Genomic DNA, 18,819 nt, shown 5'->3' with positions numbered 1-18,819 from the left:
TATCAAACTTCATTCTTTTTAAACTCTTTCATGATAATACTTGTGTTACGTCTCTATAAAAAAACTGTAAAAAGGAGTGGGGGCTTCTTACCTGGTGTTTGTTTTTTAGAGAAGTCTTAGAAATTACGAAACAGGAACTCAGAAGTAGCGATTTGTTCAGTGATGTGGTTGATTAGCCAGGAGATGGCACTATATCCCCAAAGTTCACAGTAAATGCATTAACACTGAGGAAAGTATTGGCAATACAGGTACTGTATACACAGTAACTTAGATGCGCAATTTTATTTTAAAAAATTACAAAGGGCATGGATATTAATCTCTACTTACATTTTGTATATTTATCTGCAGGGCCATTTTGTAATGATTGAAGTCTTTAGCAAGTTCATATCCCTGATGATAGAAAGTGAACAAACCCTGGAAAAATGATAGCACCTGAAATAAAAAACAAGACTTGTTAGAATGAAAAACTTCATTTGCCAGAATATGATTACCACACATAGTCTTTTTCAGCAAGATCAGAAATGATAAAATGATTACTTTTAAAATAAATTCCAACTAACACTTAGAATTTATCAATAACTATCTAGATCCAAATGACCAGCTACATATATAGAAGTTTTTGAGTGGTCCTGTTTCTGGAACTTTATAACTGATCTCTACTTTAAATTTGACCATAGGCAATGTATATTGCCTGTCTCCCAAACCTTCTCATGTCATGTTTTCCTACAGCTGCTCTGATGCCTATGATATCTGGAATAAATCTTCATGCACAAGGAGGTAATGATCATTCTGTCTTCTAGTCACCTTTTCCCTGGTCATTCCTCTGCCCTGCTAATGACCACATTAAGATGACTTTTGTAACAGAGTCAATTGGTTTGGTTGAAGAAGGAAGCCCTTCCTCCAGTAACTTTACCCATCACTGCCTTTTGTATGCAGATCTGACTCTGTCAGAACCATCAATGATTCACATTGCCGTTTCCGTCTTCAGTGTTCTGATTTAAAAGAATGAACGAGTTATACTATATTGGAAATGGGATGAGGTGCACTACTGCCTACCTCTCCTGTTTGGTTCAGGTTGTTGGAAAGAACAACTCTCTTTGTTAAAGAAAACAAACTAAAGACTGCATTTAATAAAGTCTAAATTCTTATGCAAATAAACCATTTTCAAAAATGCAAAAAACACATACATTTAAAGCAGTATGTACGAGAAGACTAATAAGAATTTGGTACCAAGTGATTTCAGGTTACTATCCTAGTGAAAACTTCAAACACAAATTGAGCAACAAAGTTCAACCCCATCCAGAGAGGGCTTTCAGAAAAGAGAAAGGGATGTGTTTTGAAAACATAATTTGAAGATTGATTGGTCTGGCTCTGATGAAACTTCAAATGGCTTGAAACACAACAATTGAATCCACAGCTATTTAGGATTAAAAAAAAAAAAAAACTTCATAAAGTTTTCCCATTCCTTGAATACTGTCAATATATTTAAAGCAATTTCTTTCCTATTAAGTATTTTAGCAATTTTTTCATACAGGAATAAGCTATATTAAAATATAAAGCTCTCGTTAACTCCATAATTACCAACTACTTTGATTAGGGTCATTTGAGACTTTTTTCATTATTACATTAAAATAATTGTATCAGAATAAATGGACAGACTTGGTCTAAAACCACAGACTTCAGAGCATGAATGAATGGAAGTCACATCTACAATCCATCCTCCCTTTATCTCGGTATTATACTTACTGTTCTCATTTCATAAAGTTGCATTTTTCTATGAAGCTAATGCACATTTCAGAAAATTTTAAAATAAGCTCTTCTCACAGATTTAAGTAAGTCTGGTCAGTACATGTATGATTTTCACTGAAACTCAGTGGAAGCCCTTGATTTGTGCACAGATATAACTGTAATTGAACTCAAATGTATCGGACCACCTGATAATGAGATTTTTAGCCAGCAGCACCTTCTTAGTTGATTTATATTTGCACTTATTCACTACCAGGCCTCTGAGTGCAACCTTCATATTGAAAATTAAATTCCTTAGTCAGGAACAACATTTCAGTGGTTAAGAAAAGATAACAAATGCAAAAAGTCTGACCACAACATCATCATCTTGAATTCTCTATTCTAACTTACACCATAAACTGAGGTTTTTGCACTACAGCACAAGGTTTCACTTGTTTTCTGGAAATGAACATCAATTAATCCAAATCAACTGTAATGACCGAGGTAAGTTTTGAGATGCCTGGTTAAGTGTGCCTCTATTAGGAATATACATAGATGTAACAAGAGTGCTTGAAATTCTGTTAAGTCACACAATTGCATACATTTTCTCAGAAAGCAGAGATCCTTGGCTTTCATCCCACTGCATTCCTTCTCCATCCCTTATGAATGTCAGGATAGACTGAATTCACTGGTACTTACAGGTTCCACACACTCAAATTTCTTCCGCTCCTGTATCTCTTGCAACTTGCATACATACTCGAGGGACAGCTCATAGAAGTGTTTTCTATTCTGCTCCACTTGGTTATCTGCCTACACACAGAATATAGATCATGAAGTTTCAAAGATATTTTGCACACAGTTTCAAAATGACACGTTTAGCATACAAGTGGGAAGTGATATTATTATTTTCTCCAGATCAGGATTTGTTCCTTTACAATGCAGCTAATTCATTTATTTTTAAATGGTTGCAGCAATTCCCTTTTACTAGAGAATGTATGTTGGTTTAAACCATGAGGCTACATTTTTGGAAACGTTCAAATAATATTTCTTCAAGTTTCTTTTCAATAGAACCCAAGCCAAATACATCAGAGTAGGTACTTGTGCACTAATTTAATAGCATTGAAAAGGTGCCTGCCCCAACAGAGAGTGGGCTAGCAGTGTCCTCCATTAGAAAAGGAGGACATCATTTCTCCAGTCAAACTAAAGAAGAAAACCACATTCCTGACACCTGCGCTCACTGTGACTGGCAAGAAAAGCAAGGAAAAAAAAGTTCACTTATTGGTAAGACACTTCACAAATTTCCACAGAGCATCAAATACTTAAAAACGCAGCCTTAGTAGATTCAGCTGATTTTTAGGTCAGCCTTGCTGAAATGCAAACATCATATTGATAGTGAACAGTTATATTTCAGCTGCTGTTCATTTGTACATAACTATTTAACTTTCTAGCATGTATCATTTCATTAAGTTATTATTTATATTATACACATCCACATTAAACTATATAACTTCAAGAACTGAGAAACAAAAACCTTCATTAAAATACATTTTTTAAAAGCTACAAAGGGTTATTCTAAGTGATAAATACTTAATCTTTTGCCCATGTCATAAATACCAAACACTTCTACACTAAATTACAAAAGAGAACAGAGAAAGGGTTAGGTGAAAGGACCAGACTCACTATCATAGACCCTCAAATACTGAGACTATATCCTTCAGGCTGAACAGTGACTGCTATGCTTTAAGAGGATAAGACAAATGAGCTTCAAGACAGTTTTGCCTTAAGACATGCTTTGCTGCTCTGTGCTAGAAAGCTGACAGCATCTAATGGGGCCTAACAACAAATGCCATTAAAAAAAACAAAGCACTGATATGCACATCAGTAAGAAAACGTGTTTCAAAAAGCCAAGCCATTCCAATGCATCCTGTAAACCATGCAACACAGGATTTGTTTGAGTTGTCAGCAAAGCTTATAATAATATATATGTCAGCATGTACTGAAGTGCAGCCACAGAAAAAGACTATGAAGTGGGTCTACTAGGACATCTTGTAATCAACAGTGAGACTGCCCTAAATACACCAAAGCCCCACATAAGCCTGTTTCTATTTCTCTTCTTTGTTTTTTGGTTGTTTATTGTTTTGGCTGCCTGTTGCCTTCTTCCCTCTCGCCCCCGCCCAAGAATACAACACCCAACACAGCCATTTTATTAATTCTTCTCAGTTCCCCTGTAAATAAATTATCACGTCTCAGTTTTCTGAGGCATGAGCCTCCTCGTGCACCCAGCAAGTTGTAGTCTACATTGTGTACTGCTGAAGAAATATAGAAATAAGACACATACTGAGTCCCAGTGGAATTTCAGTAATATCCCTCCACTAACAGAGTCAAAGGCTATGTTAACGTAAGACACACTACACGGCATGTTTTTCATCAAATTTTTGTCAAAGTTATACCTGCATCTTTTATGTACTCCAGTCCAAAACTGACACAACTAGACAAGCATGACATTCAATTAGAAAGCTCTCATGCAATTATATACACCTATTTTCTAAGACTGTACAAGAAAGTTTTTGCTGTTTAGCACTCTGACAACATGCTGCAAGTCCTTTTTTTTTTTATTTGCTTATACATTTATACTTCAAAAATAAATGCATAAATGAAAAAGCCTGACTAAAGAATTACAATTTTTTGTTCATGAAACTTTGAAGGATATTTAAAACAAATCTATTTGCTCATTCTAGTCTTCACACATGCTTTAAAACTTCAGACTATATTTGTTACAGCTTAAAAATGCCTATTGCAGACATTCTATATTTTTCTGTTGAGGTTATATGTCACCACAATTACTACTTTTTCTTTTTTTCTGCATGATTTCTTTGGCAGCCAATCAATTTGATAAAAGTACAAGTTCAGACACATGAGCAATGCCCATTACTTTCAGCAGGACACCTCGACTCCTCAAAAGACATTTTTTATACAAACAAGGGCCTACATTGCAAATACAGGGTGCAGGAGTAACATCCTAGTGAAAGTAACAATCAGAGCTCTCATGTTCCTAACTAACTTGCCAGTTACATTAACCATTTTTTACAAAAGATGACATAGACTATTTAGGATGGGGCAGAGGGCAGGAAGAAGAGTTATCTCTGAGGAAAGCCTTCAGTGTTTGATGATGCAAGGCATTCACAGGCCAGCCATCAATAATCCTGACAAAATTACATTTCTCTGGAAAAAAAAAATCCTTCTGCCTACAGCAAGTTTCTGTAGCAGATTTCTCTGCTGCTTTCTCACATACTATTTGCTGTTGCTCCAGAAATAAAAGCTATTACAAATAAGGATGATAAGAAACCCACAGGGACAGAAGGAATGTCAGGCAAAACAGATGTGGTTTTAAGTTGTAAATTGTCAACAAAGTTTTTTGTATCACTACGTGATGAAAACAGATCTTCAAAACATGAGAAAGCAAAAAATATAAAATAAAATAAAATAAAAACAAACACCAACAACCCACAAAACCACTTCCTTCAGGAATATAAGTCTTGCTATACTTTGCATTAAGCATTAACACAGGACACTTAGTCAATACATACAATGCAATGCAAATTACATATATGGTAAAGCCTCATAAGAAAAGCAGTTTTCCATAATATATTTCCATTTCGCTTTTCCCGTAACTGTATAAAAAATTAACACTATGTCAGTACTTCATACACACATCAAGCCCTTGATTCAGAACACACTAAGTTTAGCAAATACTGATCTTCTCAACAACCTTTCCAGCTGACAGAAGTTTTTCTTTTACCACTATGAATGCTGGGTTTGCATTTGCGTAAAATCTATTTTTCTATTCACAAGTTTCCATAGCTTCCATAAAAAAAGAGAGGCAACAATACCTCCTGTAATTGCAGCTCTTTCTTCTTAGCTGATAAACTCAAATGCTTTTCTAACAAACTGTAGTTTTTCTCTGTCTCCTTATCAAATTTCTTCTTTTCCTCCTAGACACAAAAACAAAGTAACATTCATTTATATTTAAAAATGTACAAAAAGCCTCCCTCCTTCTTTCTTCTTTTCAAACTCTACTTAATAAGAAACAAAGAGAAACAAACTATCATAGCTCAAATAACTAAGGAAAAGTATGTTCCCAACTAATTTTAAAAATTAATGTAAAGGCTAACTTGACATGAAATCCCATTGCACCATTATGGTGAGGCTTAGCACACAAATGCTTACATCTTCTAAGTTTAAAAAGTCAGAAAAAAAACACCTCTTGATTTATTGCATTTTTAATTATTTTCATGGCTCATCCATATCATCTTGGTTTTTGACTAGAGAACTTGAAGGGAAATATCAGTTTTACTGAAAAAAAGAATTTTCTATCATTGACAAGGGGAAAGCATAGAAAAATCATTTGAGTAAGTACCAACAGTTCCACAGTTCAAAACTGAAAGTGAACACAGTTCCATATTCCTTAGTGTTTCTTGATTTTAAAGCCATACAAAGACCAATGTCTGAATTTCTGCTCCTACCAGACGGTCATTGCACCCATGGGGGAAAAAAAAATCTCAATAAAATAGAAAAATCTCACTAGCAAAAGAGAATCAGTCACAGACATATATGAATGGTATTTGCACATGTGTGCAAATTGATGTCTCTGGCCATTCAATGCAATGTAAGAGAAAAGGGAGAGTCATTACATGTTTCTAGGAAATCTTAAGTTCCTGGATCGAAATCAGAAGATGACATTGCAAAACAACCCTTTAATTTCCTCAGTTTTAGTTTCTTAACTTTGTGTTAAGATAGAATGCAGCACTGATGAAATCAATGTACCAATTTTGAAGGTATTTTTAGTATCACAATTGCAGTTGAAAATAACCTAAAATAAGTAAAATCAAATATTATATTCCATATTCAAGAACTGACATACTTACTCATCAGAAAGATAACAGTTCAACTAAAACATTTTTCTATTATTTGTCAATTTGGAATTTCACTTAGATGTGGTCTACCCAACATACTAGTTAGACTCTACAGACATACTTGCTCATCTTTTTCTCTTAACCTTTCATTTTTAATAATACAATACATAAGTGAAGCATATTCTTGTTCTCTGAAGGACCAGATTCTGAAGATGGAGTTCTAATAAAGAGAGGATCTAAACAGTTTAGGATTGCTCCCCAGCACATATTTTTACCAAAAATGCTAATTTTTTTCTGCACTATGAGTCTAAGTAATTCTTTTTAAAAATCAGCCTTACCAACTGAGAAACAATAAGATATGCATATATATTAGTGTGATTAGAGATAGATATTAGCATATGGGAAATAAGGAAGAAAGACTGAGGGAGTAAAAGAAATATTTGCATTTATACGAGCAAAATTTCCACTGGTTGGGTCAACATCTGAGTTCTGCCAGAAAAGAAGAGAGCAATTGACTTCTAAACAGGCAAAGCCAGAAACTTTACATATGCAGTTTGGGATTAGAGTAGCAGCATCTTTTACCAAGGGGTAATTCAATACAGGTCTCAGCTTCCAGCACTGTGGAGCTAATTATTTTTCATTTCTTTTTCTTCTTAAGCCTATCTCAGACCATTTCATCAGCTGGGAATGCAAGATACATGACAACCTTAGGCAGCAGATTCAAATTTTATTTTGTTATGACAGAGTATAAATTTTTCCTAAAGCAAATACTACTTCCAGATATATTTCACTACCAGATGCCATAACTTGGTTTTCAGAGTTAAGCAGAATTTTATTTCCAGTGTCAGTAAGTTGATTATATTGGAAAAATATCCAGTTAAGAATATTCTGAGTTAAATATTTTTAGAGGATTTTTATTTAAATATTACACAATTATGCAAGACTGTTCTACTTAAGATCACTATGAATTCCATCCAAAAAAAAAAGGCTTCAACTTCACAGAAGCAATACATAGGGAGATAAAAGGGAAGAAACATCCATCCAAACAAAAAGTGAGATGTAGACTGAATGTAACTTGTCAAGTTAGAAACATCAGGGACAGAATTCTGACTAGGAAATTAATGAAGATCATGACAATTTAAAGTACTGAGAGGTCTCACCCAAAAATGGAAACATTCTTTAACACCAAAAATACTGTTGAGATAATGCAGTCATTACAGCTGCTTCTATGACAATAGGTTACATTCGGAATGAATTCTCATTTTCCTTAGAAGACTCCTATGCTACAGGCCAAGTTTTTATTGTTTGTTGGTTGGGATGCCTGATATACATCTCAGAAGTCCATAAGATCACACAAAGCTCATTGTACTATTAAACTGCAATGATACATGATCACAAACACTGATATGATATTCAGAACACGTTAATCATTCCAGCTAAAGTAAAAATGCATAGCACTCTCATAACTGAAACATTATCTTAGCTAGTAAACACTGCTGCTGCTGAAGTCATGGAACTATAACATGAAACATCTGCGGAGTGATAGTTTAGAAATGTACAGATTGAGTTTTTCAATATTATTTTTGTCTTTTTTTAAATATACACAGCGTAGTAACAAACCTTAAAAATTTATTAAATGCTTTCACAAAAAGAAAAAATATTCTGAGATCCTCCATCTGTCTTCTACTCATACAGAGGTAATCAGTTATCAAAAAAAAAAAAAAAAAGTAAAATAAAGGCCATTTCCACTTTGCAGGTTGCAACAACACAATTAAAAGCATACAGATGAGCTCCTTTGGGTAGTTAATATTTTTCAGCCTTTGATTGTGCAACCGCAAGCAAATACAAAGCAGAACAGGGTTACTCATTAGGAAGGAGAGCAGGAGGGCAGGCTGTTAGCAGGTTTGCTCCTATTCCAGACACAGAAGATAAGGGAGGGGGAGGACAGAGGGAAGGGAAAGGACACATTCTTCTCTTGAAACATACTTTCCATTTGTTTCTGAAGCAAGTTCTCAAAGTATTAAAAAAAAAAAGTGTGAACACATGAAATATAAACAACAGTATCTCTCTGCCAAACACATGTCATTACTGCAATGCAATCCAAGTAGAAAAATTAAACAAACTTATCTTAAAGGAAAATGAAGGACAAACCTTTACAGCTCCCAGCTGCTCTTTCCTAAATCTTTCCAAAGGTTTGATCAGAGTTTCAGTAACACTGAGTGCCTAAAGAAAAAACAAGAAGCCTGGGTTAAGTTTTCGCAGCTGACAGACAAATCACTTTCGCATCAGCAATAAAAAGAAAAAAGCAAACAAGCTCTGGGGTAAAATAAAGGAGAAGCATACAAATTAGGAGCCTAAATCCTAACTAAAATTAAAAAAAAAAAAAATCACATCTCTGAGTTCAGTCAAGCTTTCAAAATTTCTATAATTTATTTCAACCCACTGTCAGGAAAATTAAATCTAAAACAAATGCAGAAATTTCAGAAATTTACAAGCTGCAGCCAAACTGCAACTGCTTCACTTGTGCCAGTCTTGCAGAACAGGTCAACAGTCTCAAAAACTGAACACAGGAATGAGAGAGAAGACAAATGATTTTCCTTTGGGGACAAAAACAATATCTTGAGTTGCAAAGAATAAGCTTTTAACACACAGTTAAAACATTGAGCATTTATATATATATAATTTCCAAATATTTACACTTAAGTCACATTAAGAAAATCTTAAGTTAACCTAAGTTACAAAACCAGGAGGTGTAAAGTTAAGAAACAAGAGGTTTAATTGAGCAGGTGAGCATCCACCAGTGTACTTATGATAAACACCCTCATAACCATACTAAAAAGAAACAAAAAGGACACAACATACCACAATATACTACAGGAAACTGTAGCTTATTAGATCTGGCCAGCAAACACAGTTGCTTGTTCACATGAAATTTCACCAGAGATGGAGCGGGGTTGGGTTTGCTTTTGATGCAAATAAGACTTAGAATTTTTTCTTTTAAGTTTGAAATTTCAGCAAAGATTGGAACTTCTTGAACTCAACAGCAGCATGGAAAAGATGGCAGGAGCACTGGAGTTGTGTAGGAGCAGGTAAGGTTCTTCCATTCTCAGTCCTAAGGCAGACCCACAGAGTAAGTCATGCCCAGGACTGGGCTTATCACAGCCCCCGGGCTCAGCTGCCAGGAGTCCAGGCAGAGCACCCTGGAAGCCCACCCCAGATACAATAGAAGGCTTTCTCTCTCTTCCCCCACCCTCAAATGTGAAAAGTTTCAGATAAAATATTGCAAGCTTAACCCAGCCTTCTGGAACACTTCTGAAAAGGTCTTCTCATAAAACACCAGAGGGCTGTATTAGAGATCCAGCACAGGCAAATCTGAATAGCACTGTCTGTTCCCACCTCTGCAGCCATGCAGGGATTACTGTCAGAGTCATCCTCCCAGTTCACTGTAACCAGAGCAACTGGGCCAGGGCAGCACGCTCACCTGGGTAGCTACTTGGAAACCCAAATATCTGGCAAGTCCAGGCCAAACTGCACATTGCATAGTCATCCATAAAACAGACACTTCCAAACTTCAGAGCTCTTGTTCTCATGACCCCAACTTTTTCTTTCTGCATCCATTTCCTGCTTTTGGCAGAAACACTTAACGCGCCCTTCAGTGCACCCTCGGTGGGAGCAAAAGAAAAAGGAAACCTGACAATTTTGTCTTTCAAAAATGTAGAGCAGCACTGGGTTAACCATGGCACAGGAGACCCTTGGATTGAGCTGGAGGGTGAAGAAGTGACAAGAGAGCAACTTCTGCCACATCTCCAGCCCAGCAAAGAGATTTCCTCAAGAGTTCATCATCCCCAGGCATTGGGAATGCTCCTGGCAGCTGGAAAACCATTCGTGCCCCAAACTGCCTCTGCTACCACCAAAAGAGAGCCAGACCAGTCAAGTGTCCCAAACAGGAGCTGAAAAGTGGTTCTGCGAAAGATTTAGCCCACCTGGCAGCCTGGGCACATACATCCCAACTACTCCATCAGTTACCTGGAATCTACAGAGCAGTTTTTCAAATTTTGTCAGGCTCCCAAAACCTTCCTGTAAATTCTTAGAGGCTGAAGGGAAACAGCAATTTGGATTTATAATTAGACCAAGCAATAGAAAACAGTTTCCTGGGACTCAGCAGAAGTGCCTGAGGACCACAGGATCTCTCCTTGCTGACTGCAAGGATTCTCACAACTCACAGGAGAGAACTGTTCATGGAAGTGACAGAATAGTCCTTCTGTACTGGAAAACTTTAATAAGCTTGAATTGTTTCTGCTACTTTATTCTATACTGACAAAATGAAGGAGAAAGCAATGAGGCCTCATCAGAGCAAAACTTGGAGAGGATGACACTACCTGCCAGAGCACTGTGGTGAGTGGAATCATTTAAAAGGAGCAACTGACCACTTAAATGACCAGAAGGTTAAAATAAATATCTAATGACAAGTTGCTTATTATTTGTTTGAACTTTTACACCAAAAGTGAAACATAAGATCAACAGGCAGTAAATGTGTGCTGAGCATAAAGTCTGAGTAAAAGAAAAACATAGCACCTTAATGTAACAAAAAGAACAAAAAGGAAAAAAAAAAGAAAAAGGACAAAACAGCAGAACAGCAGACACAGAAAGGCTATGATTTATTAATCAGTGGGGCTGGCTGCAAATCACTTTGTCTGCTACACTCCTGTGCAGCATTAACCATGGGAACCACTACAAGAATTTCTTTGAAGCAGAAAATAATCTTTAAATCAAAATCGGATGTTCCCTCGGCAACTGCCAACAGATTCCTCTGCTGCCAGTGGTGAGATGTGCCAGTAACTCTTTCATTAACAGAAAAACAAGCCTCGCCTCCTCTCCTTCCAAGAAAGATATTTCTCATTTTGCACATTTAAACTTCTGTTAACAGATGCCTCTTCAGCAGAATTTTGTCTGCCACACAGGTATTTACAATTTGTCACTTCTTTTGCTTCCTCTGTCTGGATTAAACAACAGGGCTCTTAAGTACCTGGTGAAGTGGGATTTTGTAGATCTTTGGTTATTCTCATGGAGCTTCATACTAGGCCCATATATAAAAATTAAATTAATCTTTTCTCCTCACTGAAATGAGCATGTGTGTAAGTTGATTTGTGTATAAACAGAAACTGTCAACCAAGATGTGACTGGTAAATCTAACAGTGAACTACAGAGCTGTTGTTCTGACAAGTAGAAATAAAAACAAAGTTCATAATTAAAATATGCACAATACTAGATTAAATCAGGAGACATTTGCACTGTTTTCCAGTACTCAGAATCCAGTTCTTGTCATTAAAAGCTACAAAAAGACGTGTGCTTACTTATAGAACAAAAACATTATTTATGCTGCTATTCATTGTTAAGTTTGTTTATTTATAAGCTGGAAAGTCAAAATAACACTTTTTTTTTTTTTTTTAAACCATAGATAACAGATCAGTAGGACCACATTAAAACATAAAATTTGCAAGAAAAGTTATATTAGGCATTTAGGTTAAATATTCATTAACATATAATTATACGTTCCTTCCTCTTTCAACTTCTGTCTTGACTCTGAATTGATTTTTATCCCTCTACTCCTCCAGTCCTGGCAAACTATGATGTATGTATAGGTATGTACTACTCAAGGGGCACAAAATCTTTTCTTTGTATCTCTAATCTGTCCAAACCTACCTGAAAGGAATATGTACTCAAGTTTAAAATCTGGCAGGCAAACTGGTAAGCATAAATCATAAGTAAATTAATATAAAGACGTCATGTCTCAGATAACAGTATCTTAACCAGCTTTATGAATGTCAAAGTCTCAGGAATGCTTTAAGGAATGTTTAATCCAATGTACACACATGCCTCAGGCAAACAGTCTGAAACTGCTTATGCTATTCCTGTTCTATTTGCTGCACCTATGGAAAGGGCAAAAATTAACTTGTACAAAAACCTGGCAACAGAAGCAAAAAAATACTAAAAAAAAAATCATTGTCATCATCACCTCAGAAGATAACCGTATCCAACATTTCCAACAACATCTTAAAGCAGGCTTTCAGCTTTGTGTATATCTTCTAATTTCAGATGCCTTTACAAAATCTCATCTGCTCAGGCAGAGAAGTTGTACAGAATGGTGACAATCTTGACTTTTCCAGCTACATATTTTTCAAAAGAAATAAATAACAGGTTGCAGATTAAGGGGCCCAAAACAACAGCCCACAAAGGCACAGACTAAATCCTTTAGTGAGTGCATCTACAGCTGTTTGCTACTTCATCAGTCAAGTCAGCAAGATCCAACAGGTAACTTACCAGTCTGTACTAGCCCACAAGATGACTCCATTTAGCCTGTCGCTTCTTCCTTTCTCAGAAAAGGCGGGAGTATAGCTGTTTAGGGAGAAACTGCTTCCTCAGACACCTCCTATGCACTGTAACCCAACAGCACCATCCTCCAGAATTCAATGCTCCTCACGCTTCCTCACCCGCCTGCAGTAGGCAGGACCAGTCTGGCCAAGTTCCCGTTCCCCTTGCAGGCACAACCAGGCTTGTCTTGCAGAGGAGAATGGCTGCTTGTGTGAGCTGTACGTAAAGAAGCATCAGCCCACGAGAGATGTCCCAGAAGCTCAGTCCAGCCTCTGTGGCGACAAAGGCTAGACCAACCTAAGCTAATCAAAATCTGTTTTGTCTATTCAACAAATGCAGCAGTTGCCACTCAGCTTCCAGCCTAAAAGTGTCCTTAGACCTCAGCCTTTACTAGAAGAACTGGAAATTACACATTGCTCGTCAATAAGTCTGATGGTGAGGTAAATATGTATGCTGACTCTGCTCCATTCCAAGCATCCTGCTGTACAAGGCAGGTTTACTAAGAAAAAAAAAAGCCATAAACATACACCTTGCTGCAGACTGCACAGTGACACAGGAGTGCCAAGTTCCCAATTCTCATCCCAGGAACTGGAATGCAGATTTGATGCCAAACAGAAGGAAGGTTTCAAGTTTCCCAGGGCACCAACTGGGAAGATTTATTTGTAGACAGGGGCAGGACTGTTTCACCCCTCAATAAAGCAAAGGCTGCCAGTCAGTGGGGCAGAGCTCATGACACTGAGTGTCAATGAAACCAGATCTGGGTAGGAAGTTTTGCCCTACTCAGTGCAACAAGAGAACGTGGGAAGGAAGACATGCCTAGCAGTGATTCAATACCAAAGTCATGAACACTGCTGCTAAATAAAGAAATTTACTTTCTAATAAAGAAATTTACTACCTACAGTTGCACTTCTGCTTACAGAGGATGTAGCTCTTGTAGTTACCTAAGAAACTTCAGCATTCAGTCTGATAAAAAAGCTGATTCCAATACCTTCAATGCTGGGGGAGGGCAAAATATATAACAACTGTTGTTTCCTCCAGAAAGCTTTCCTGCTTCACATAGTGATTTGTTAGTGAAATTTCCCAAAGCATTAAGATCTACGCCTGACACCCTGTATTACATAACTTTGCAGATACAGTTCCACTACTGAGGACATCAGACATTACTTGAGAAGCCCCAATCTCTATTCTTTCCTCTCTCATGAAAATATCATTTGCTGCTACAGTTGCACAAATGTGCTCTCAATTACATAGCCAACTCTCCCACCAGTATGGCCTGCAGATAGAGTGGCATCTCTCTCTTACCACTTCTCAACACTACTTTTATATTTAACTGGAGCACTGATGATTGCAGTGAGTGTAACATACACCCAAAACTCGTTTGTTTTCAAATGCAAGCTTTCTTCTTGTAAAAGTGTCTGGATTTTCTCACTGCTCTAGAGCTTTCCCTGTAGTTTTACAATCTTAAATAATGAAAGGCCCTCAGCCACACATTGGGACTAAAAACATGGGTGTTTAAGGGTTTTTTTTGTTTTTAGGACTGGAATCTAAAGACTAAAGGGTTTTTAAGAGGGTCTCATAGCACATTAATACTTGTGTGTCCTTGCATGTGTGCTGAAGCTACTAAAAAAAAAAAAAAGAAGTGACATCCATTCCTCCAGGTTCATTTGCTGTGGAAGAAGCCAGTGGTAACAAAAGAATCAGGTAGACAGCTATAGCTGTCTTGGATATAATCTATTTTGTACATTTCTGAGATGTCAGGAGGCACCTGTAACAAAACAAATCACCTTCCTCTTTGGTGTTACACAAAACTTCCCCATGGGGTTTGGTAAGATGATGACAACTTTCTCAAATTGTTCCAGAGGGAATTTTCTAGACCAAGCACTGCCTCACAAGTCATGATACAGGCAGACTCCTGTGCTTTGCACTTTCTTGCTCTTTTAAATAAAGCAGCAGCCATGGATCTCAGGAAATATACTAACAGGACTCCCAAGTCCCTCTCTTCTAGCCAAAGGTTATTTCCTGTTCATTGGAAGTTTATGAATGATCTCAAGGGCAGACATGTAAAAATGCCTCCTATGACCTGTTTGCATTGATTCACTTGCCATGAAACTGCTGGCCTCAAACATTAAACTGGTATCATAAGCAGACAAACAATAAATAGTTTCATTTATTTAAAAAAAATAATTACATTAAGACAGTGGTTTTTACTAAAGTTTGTTTACTAAAGCTCTGTAATAGGTCTGGCTTTTGAATAAGTTTATTATGAAATACATTCCACTTAAAAAGACAAAAATGCTACCAAGCCATAAACATAAACAGGAAAAGAAAGAGACATAGAGTTTCACAAACATAAACAAACCAGCTTTTCACCAGCTGAAGTGGAGAAAAGCTGTGGACAACTCCTCCAAAGAAAGAGCGTCCTTCAGCAAACTCGATACACAAGAGCTAAACAGTGAGACACACCAGAACATTGGTCTGGTTCTTGTATGAGCAGAGAATCACTTCCATTTCACGCTTTGAAATCAGCCATCGTATAAAGAGCTTGACAAAGCAAAAAGGCTGCTCAGGAAAGGAAATGGCATAATGCCCATTTCCTTTGTTCATTTTAAAGCTCATCGCTGAGCAAAAAGATGCCACTGAAAGTCAAGGAATCCAACAGCGAACAAGGGCTTCAGTGTTGAGGCAAATATGAACTGCTCCATTATTGTCAGTGCTGTCCTCCAGAAGAAACAGTGGTGTTATTAACAACCAGCAAAATCCAAACTAGTGACAGTTTTACAATGCAAATTCCAAACATTTCCCATTGATGAATTAACAGAGTGAAATTTCTCTAGTGAATTATGTCAATGCATGTGAGATCACAAAATTATCTGAAAGAAGCAGCTATGGTAACAGCACTTTTCATCCATATTCACTCAGAGGTGGGCGGAATGCACTCAGAACTGCCTTTGTACTTTTTTCCATTGTATAAAGTCATCTTTGTTTTACAGACTAATGTGTGCAAGTTCATATGTAATGCATGTGGCAAAATTATTTCAGAAGACTGTATATAGAATTCATAAATAAATTAAATTAAATATTTGGTGTCAGTCACCATCAAAACATAAGAAATGTGCCTGAAGTAGTCTTAATTCAGCATTTGTATTTCATATGGCGATGACTGTATGGTTGCCATCTGGCCTCATGCCACACAGAGGAAAAGTGACAGCTGAGTAATAAGATACAGCAGCAATTGTTCTGCTTGTTTCTAAAACTGGAAAATGTTTTATTAAATTGGACAATTTGCAGGAAGGAAAAAAAAGGAGCTACGTCCTGCAATTAAGGTAGTTAAATGCCATTCCTGAGAAATTCTGGTTTATCTGTGCCTCTATCTTTGCATCCGAGACGTTTGTTATGCTATCAGCAGCCTAATTTTTTCAGAAGTAATCACCAATTATGTCTTTTCTGCTGTCTTGGTAGATAGCAGCATGTGCTGCCAGAGGACTTGGGAGGATCTGAACATACAAAGTACTATAGATCTGAACATACAAAGTACTATATAATACCATGAACTCTTACTGAACAGATCTTGAATGCACATCACAAAACTACTGGATATTTTTTCACTCTAAATCAGTGAATAAATGATTGTTCCTTCACACAGATTTCTTCAGGCTACTACGAAGATTTATGAACCATTACATACCCATGTACATAGGACCAAAGAAAAACTACAAAAAACCCACCATGATCTTCACAGCAGAGCAGGAACAGTGTAAAGTAAATACAAAGTCTCACTAAATAAAACTTAACAGTTAGCTATTCATGAACATCACGTGTTAAGTGAGCACTTAACCTGTGAAATAAATACACATGCACTCAAAGACTTCATCACAAGAAGTATAAGTACATATTTGCACAGATTATTTAAATTCTACCTTCAGCCTCTTGAGTGTGTGCCTTTGAACCTTAACAACTTCTTTTAACTTGGGAAATCACAACTGGTAAATCTCTCCCCCTCTTTTTTTCTTTTCTGTTGTGTTTTTTTTGTTTGGTTGGTTTTGGTTGGGTTTTGTTTGTTTGTTTTAAAAGAGGAAGAATTGGAAAGAATAAAAGAGTTACTTCACCAAGATACATCTTTAAAAATCTATAGAGAAACAGTTTCTAATGTTCCTGATATACACTAAGAATAATGCACTGGGAGAGATGATATTTCAGAAAAATGCACTGGGAGAGATGCTATTTTGAACTTGATTCTGACAACTGATGAAGAACACAAAAGGAATTTGAGAGGCCAGGACTGCAGAAAGATCTGTGGCATAAGAAGTGTTTCCATTTTGAAAACAAAACAAACAAATAGACGAAACAAAAAAACACTACCCATGAGACATCCATATAGCATCTTTCATTTGAAGATATCTGAATGAGTAAGTGTGCCAAAAGCGTAGCAGGATATAGAAGACACTGTATCAAAGTGAACAGTGAGTTTATATTGCCCTGGGGAAATGGCAGGAAACATTGTAAGGTGAATATAATCCTATCAGAAATCCTCCACAAGAGAAATGTGATGGAGTAAAAAGCAAATACACAAGTATTCAGGGAGAAAGTTACAAACACTAAGGCAAAACCATGTTTTACTTGGCAAGGGACAAAGAAAACCCTAAAGAAAAGGGGCTCTTAATATGTATTTCAGAAAACACAGAAAAAGGAAGCTGTAAAGCTATTATTTTAATCAGAAGTTAAAACAAACCAACAATTGACTTAATGACAATGGCAGATTTTAATAATCTTCACAAAGGAAAGAAAAAAAAAAATCTCGGTTTATTATAGCAAATCATCAAACAACATGGTGGAGGAAAAGAGGATGCTAAGGAGAGTAAGGATTTCCTAAGAATAATTGGATGTATTCTCACTTTACATAACTGTAGCATTAATAGCATCCAAGTCAGAAGGGACTTTGCTTTAGAGCAGTTGAAGAACTCAAAACAAACTAAATGGAGAGGCAGAAAGATCCCAGAGGATGGTAGAAGAGTAAACACAGCAGCAATTTTAAATTGAGGAGGAGAAAGCAGGAACTGTGAAAGTTACAGACCAAGTGTAGCAACTCTGATACTCAGAAGTCCTGTAACACAGAAGGTTAAAAGCTACTTTCAATCTGTTAAGGACGACGTCACGTTTCCTTTCTGGAGATCAGCACAGTAGCCAGTCTCCTCAATGAAGTCTTCAACGCTGACCCATGTGACATTCTCAAAAGCAAAGGTAGCAACCTGATCTTAACAAATAAACTACATGAAGAACGAGAAAACAACATCCTCATTGCAAAACTACTGTGAAAAATACCTGTTCAGCTAAGAGGACATATCAAGCATCATATAGGAAACTACAACCAAGCTTCCTGCAGGATCCAACTTTCAGTAGCAATTTGTGGAGTAACTTACCAATAACTCCATCAGACTAGCATACATGTGGAGTCAGGAACATAAATCCAAGCAAAACCATCAGCACTTTCAAAAACCGGGATTAAAAATATTTTTGACAAAAAAAGAGACATGGTCTAAACTCAGTGTAAGTAAATTGAATAAGGAAAAATACAGATGCAAAACACCACTTTGAAAGTGTAACAGTGAAAATACTCAAACAAAGGAAAAGTTATCAGCTTTACCTCATGACTACTGTAGAAAAGTTCCCAGCTTAACTTGCAGTAAAGGAGACTTAGGGCAGATATCAGGTGAAAAAACAGAAGCATGAATAAATACTGGAATAAAACTAGAGAAATCCCTGTCCCTGGAACTTTTTAAAAGAATAGGTTAGACCAGCATTCATGAGGGAT

At 36.8% G+C, this 18,819-nt stretch overlaps 1 protein-coding gene across 1 annotated transcript in view; it reads right to left on the bottom strand.

The window, feature by feature from the left end:
- The window catches only part of ARHGAP10 (Rho GTPase activating protein 10), a 146,558-nt gene that overhangs the window by 82,765 nt on the left and 44,974 nt on the right, over positions 1-18,819 (bottom strand). The window contains exons 4-7 of the mRNA XM_080343894.1: positions 8,790-8,861; positions 5,616-5,717; positions 2,425-2,535; positions 328-432 (exon numbers count right to left, since the gene is read on the bottom strand). Of these exons, the coding sequence (XP_080200020.1) occupies positions 328-432; positions 2,425-2,535; positions 5,616-5,717; positions 8,790-8,861 (390 nt within the window). The remainder of the gene's footprint in view (positions 1-327; positions 433-2,424; positions 2,536-5,615; positions 5,718-8,789; positions 8,862-18,819) is intronic.

The sequence above is a fragment of the Nesoenas mayeri genome, assembly GCF_963082525.1.
Source record: "Nesoenas mayeri genome assembly, chromosome: 4".
In the NCBI taxonomy this organism is placed as follows: domain Eukaryota; kingdom Metazoa; phylum Chordata; class Aves; order Columbiformes; family Columbidae; genus Nesoenas; species Nesoenas mayeri.
The sequence above is the reverse complement of the archived record's forward strand: the minus strand, read 5'-3'. Positions and strand labels throughout refer to the sequence as shown.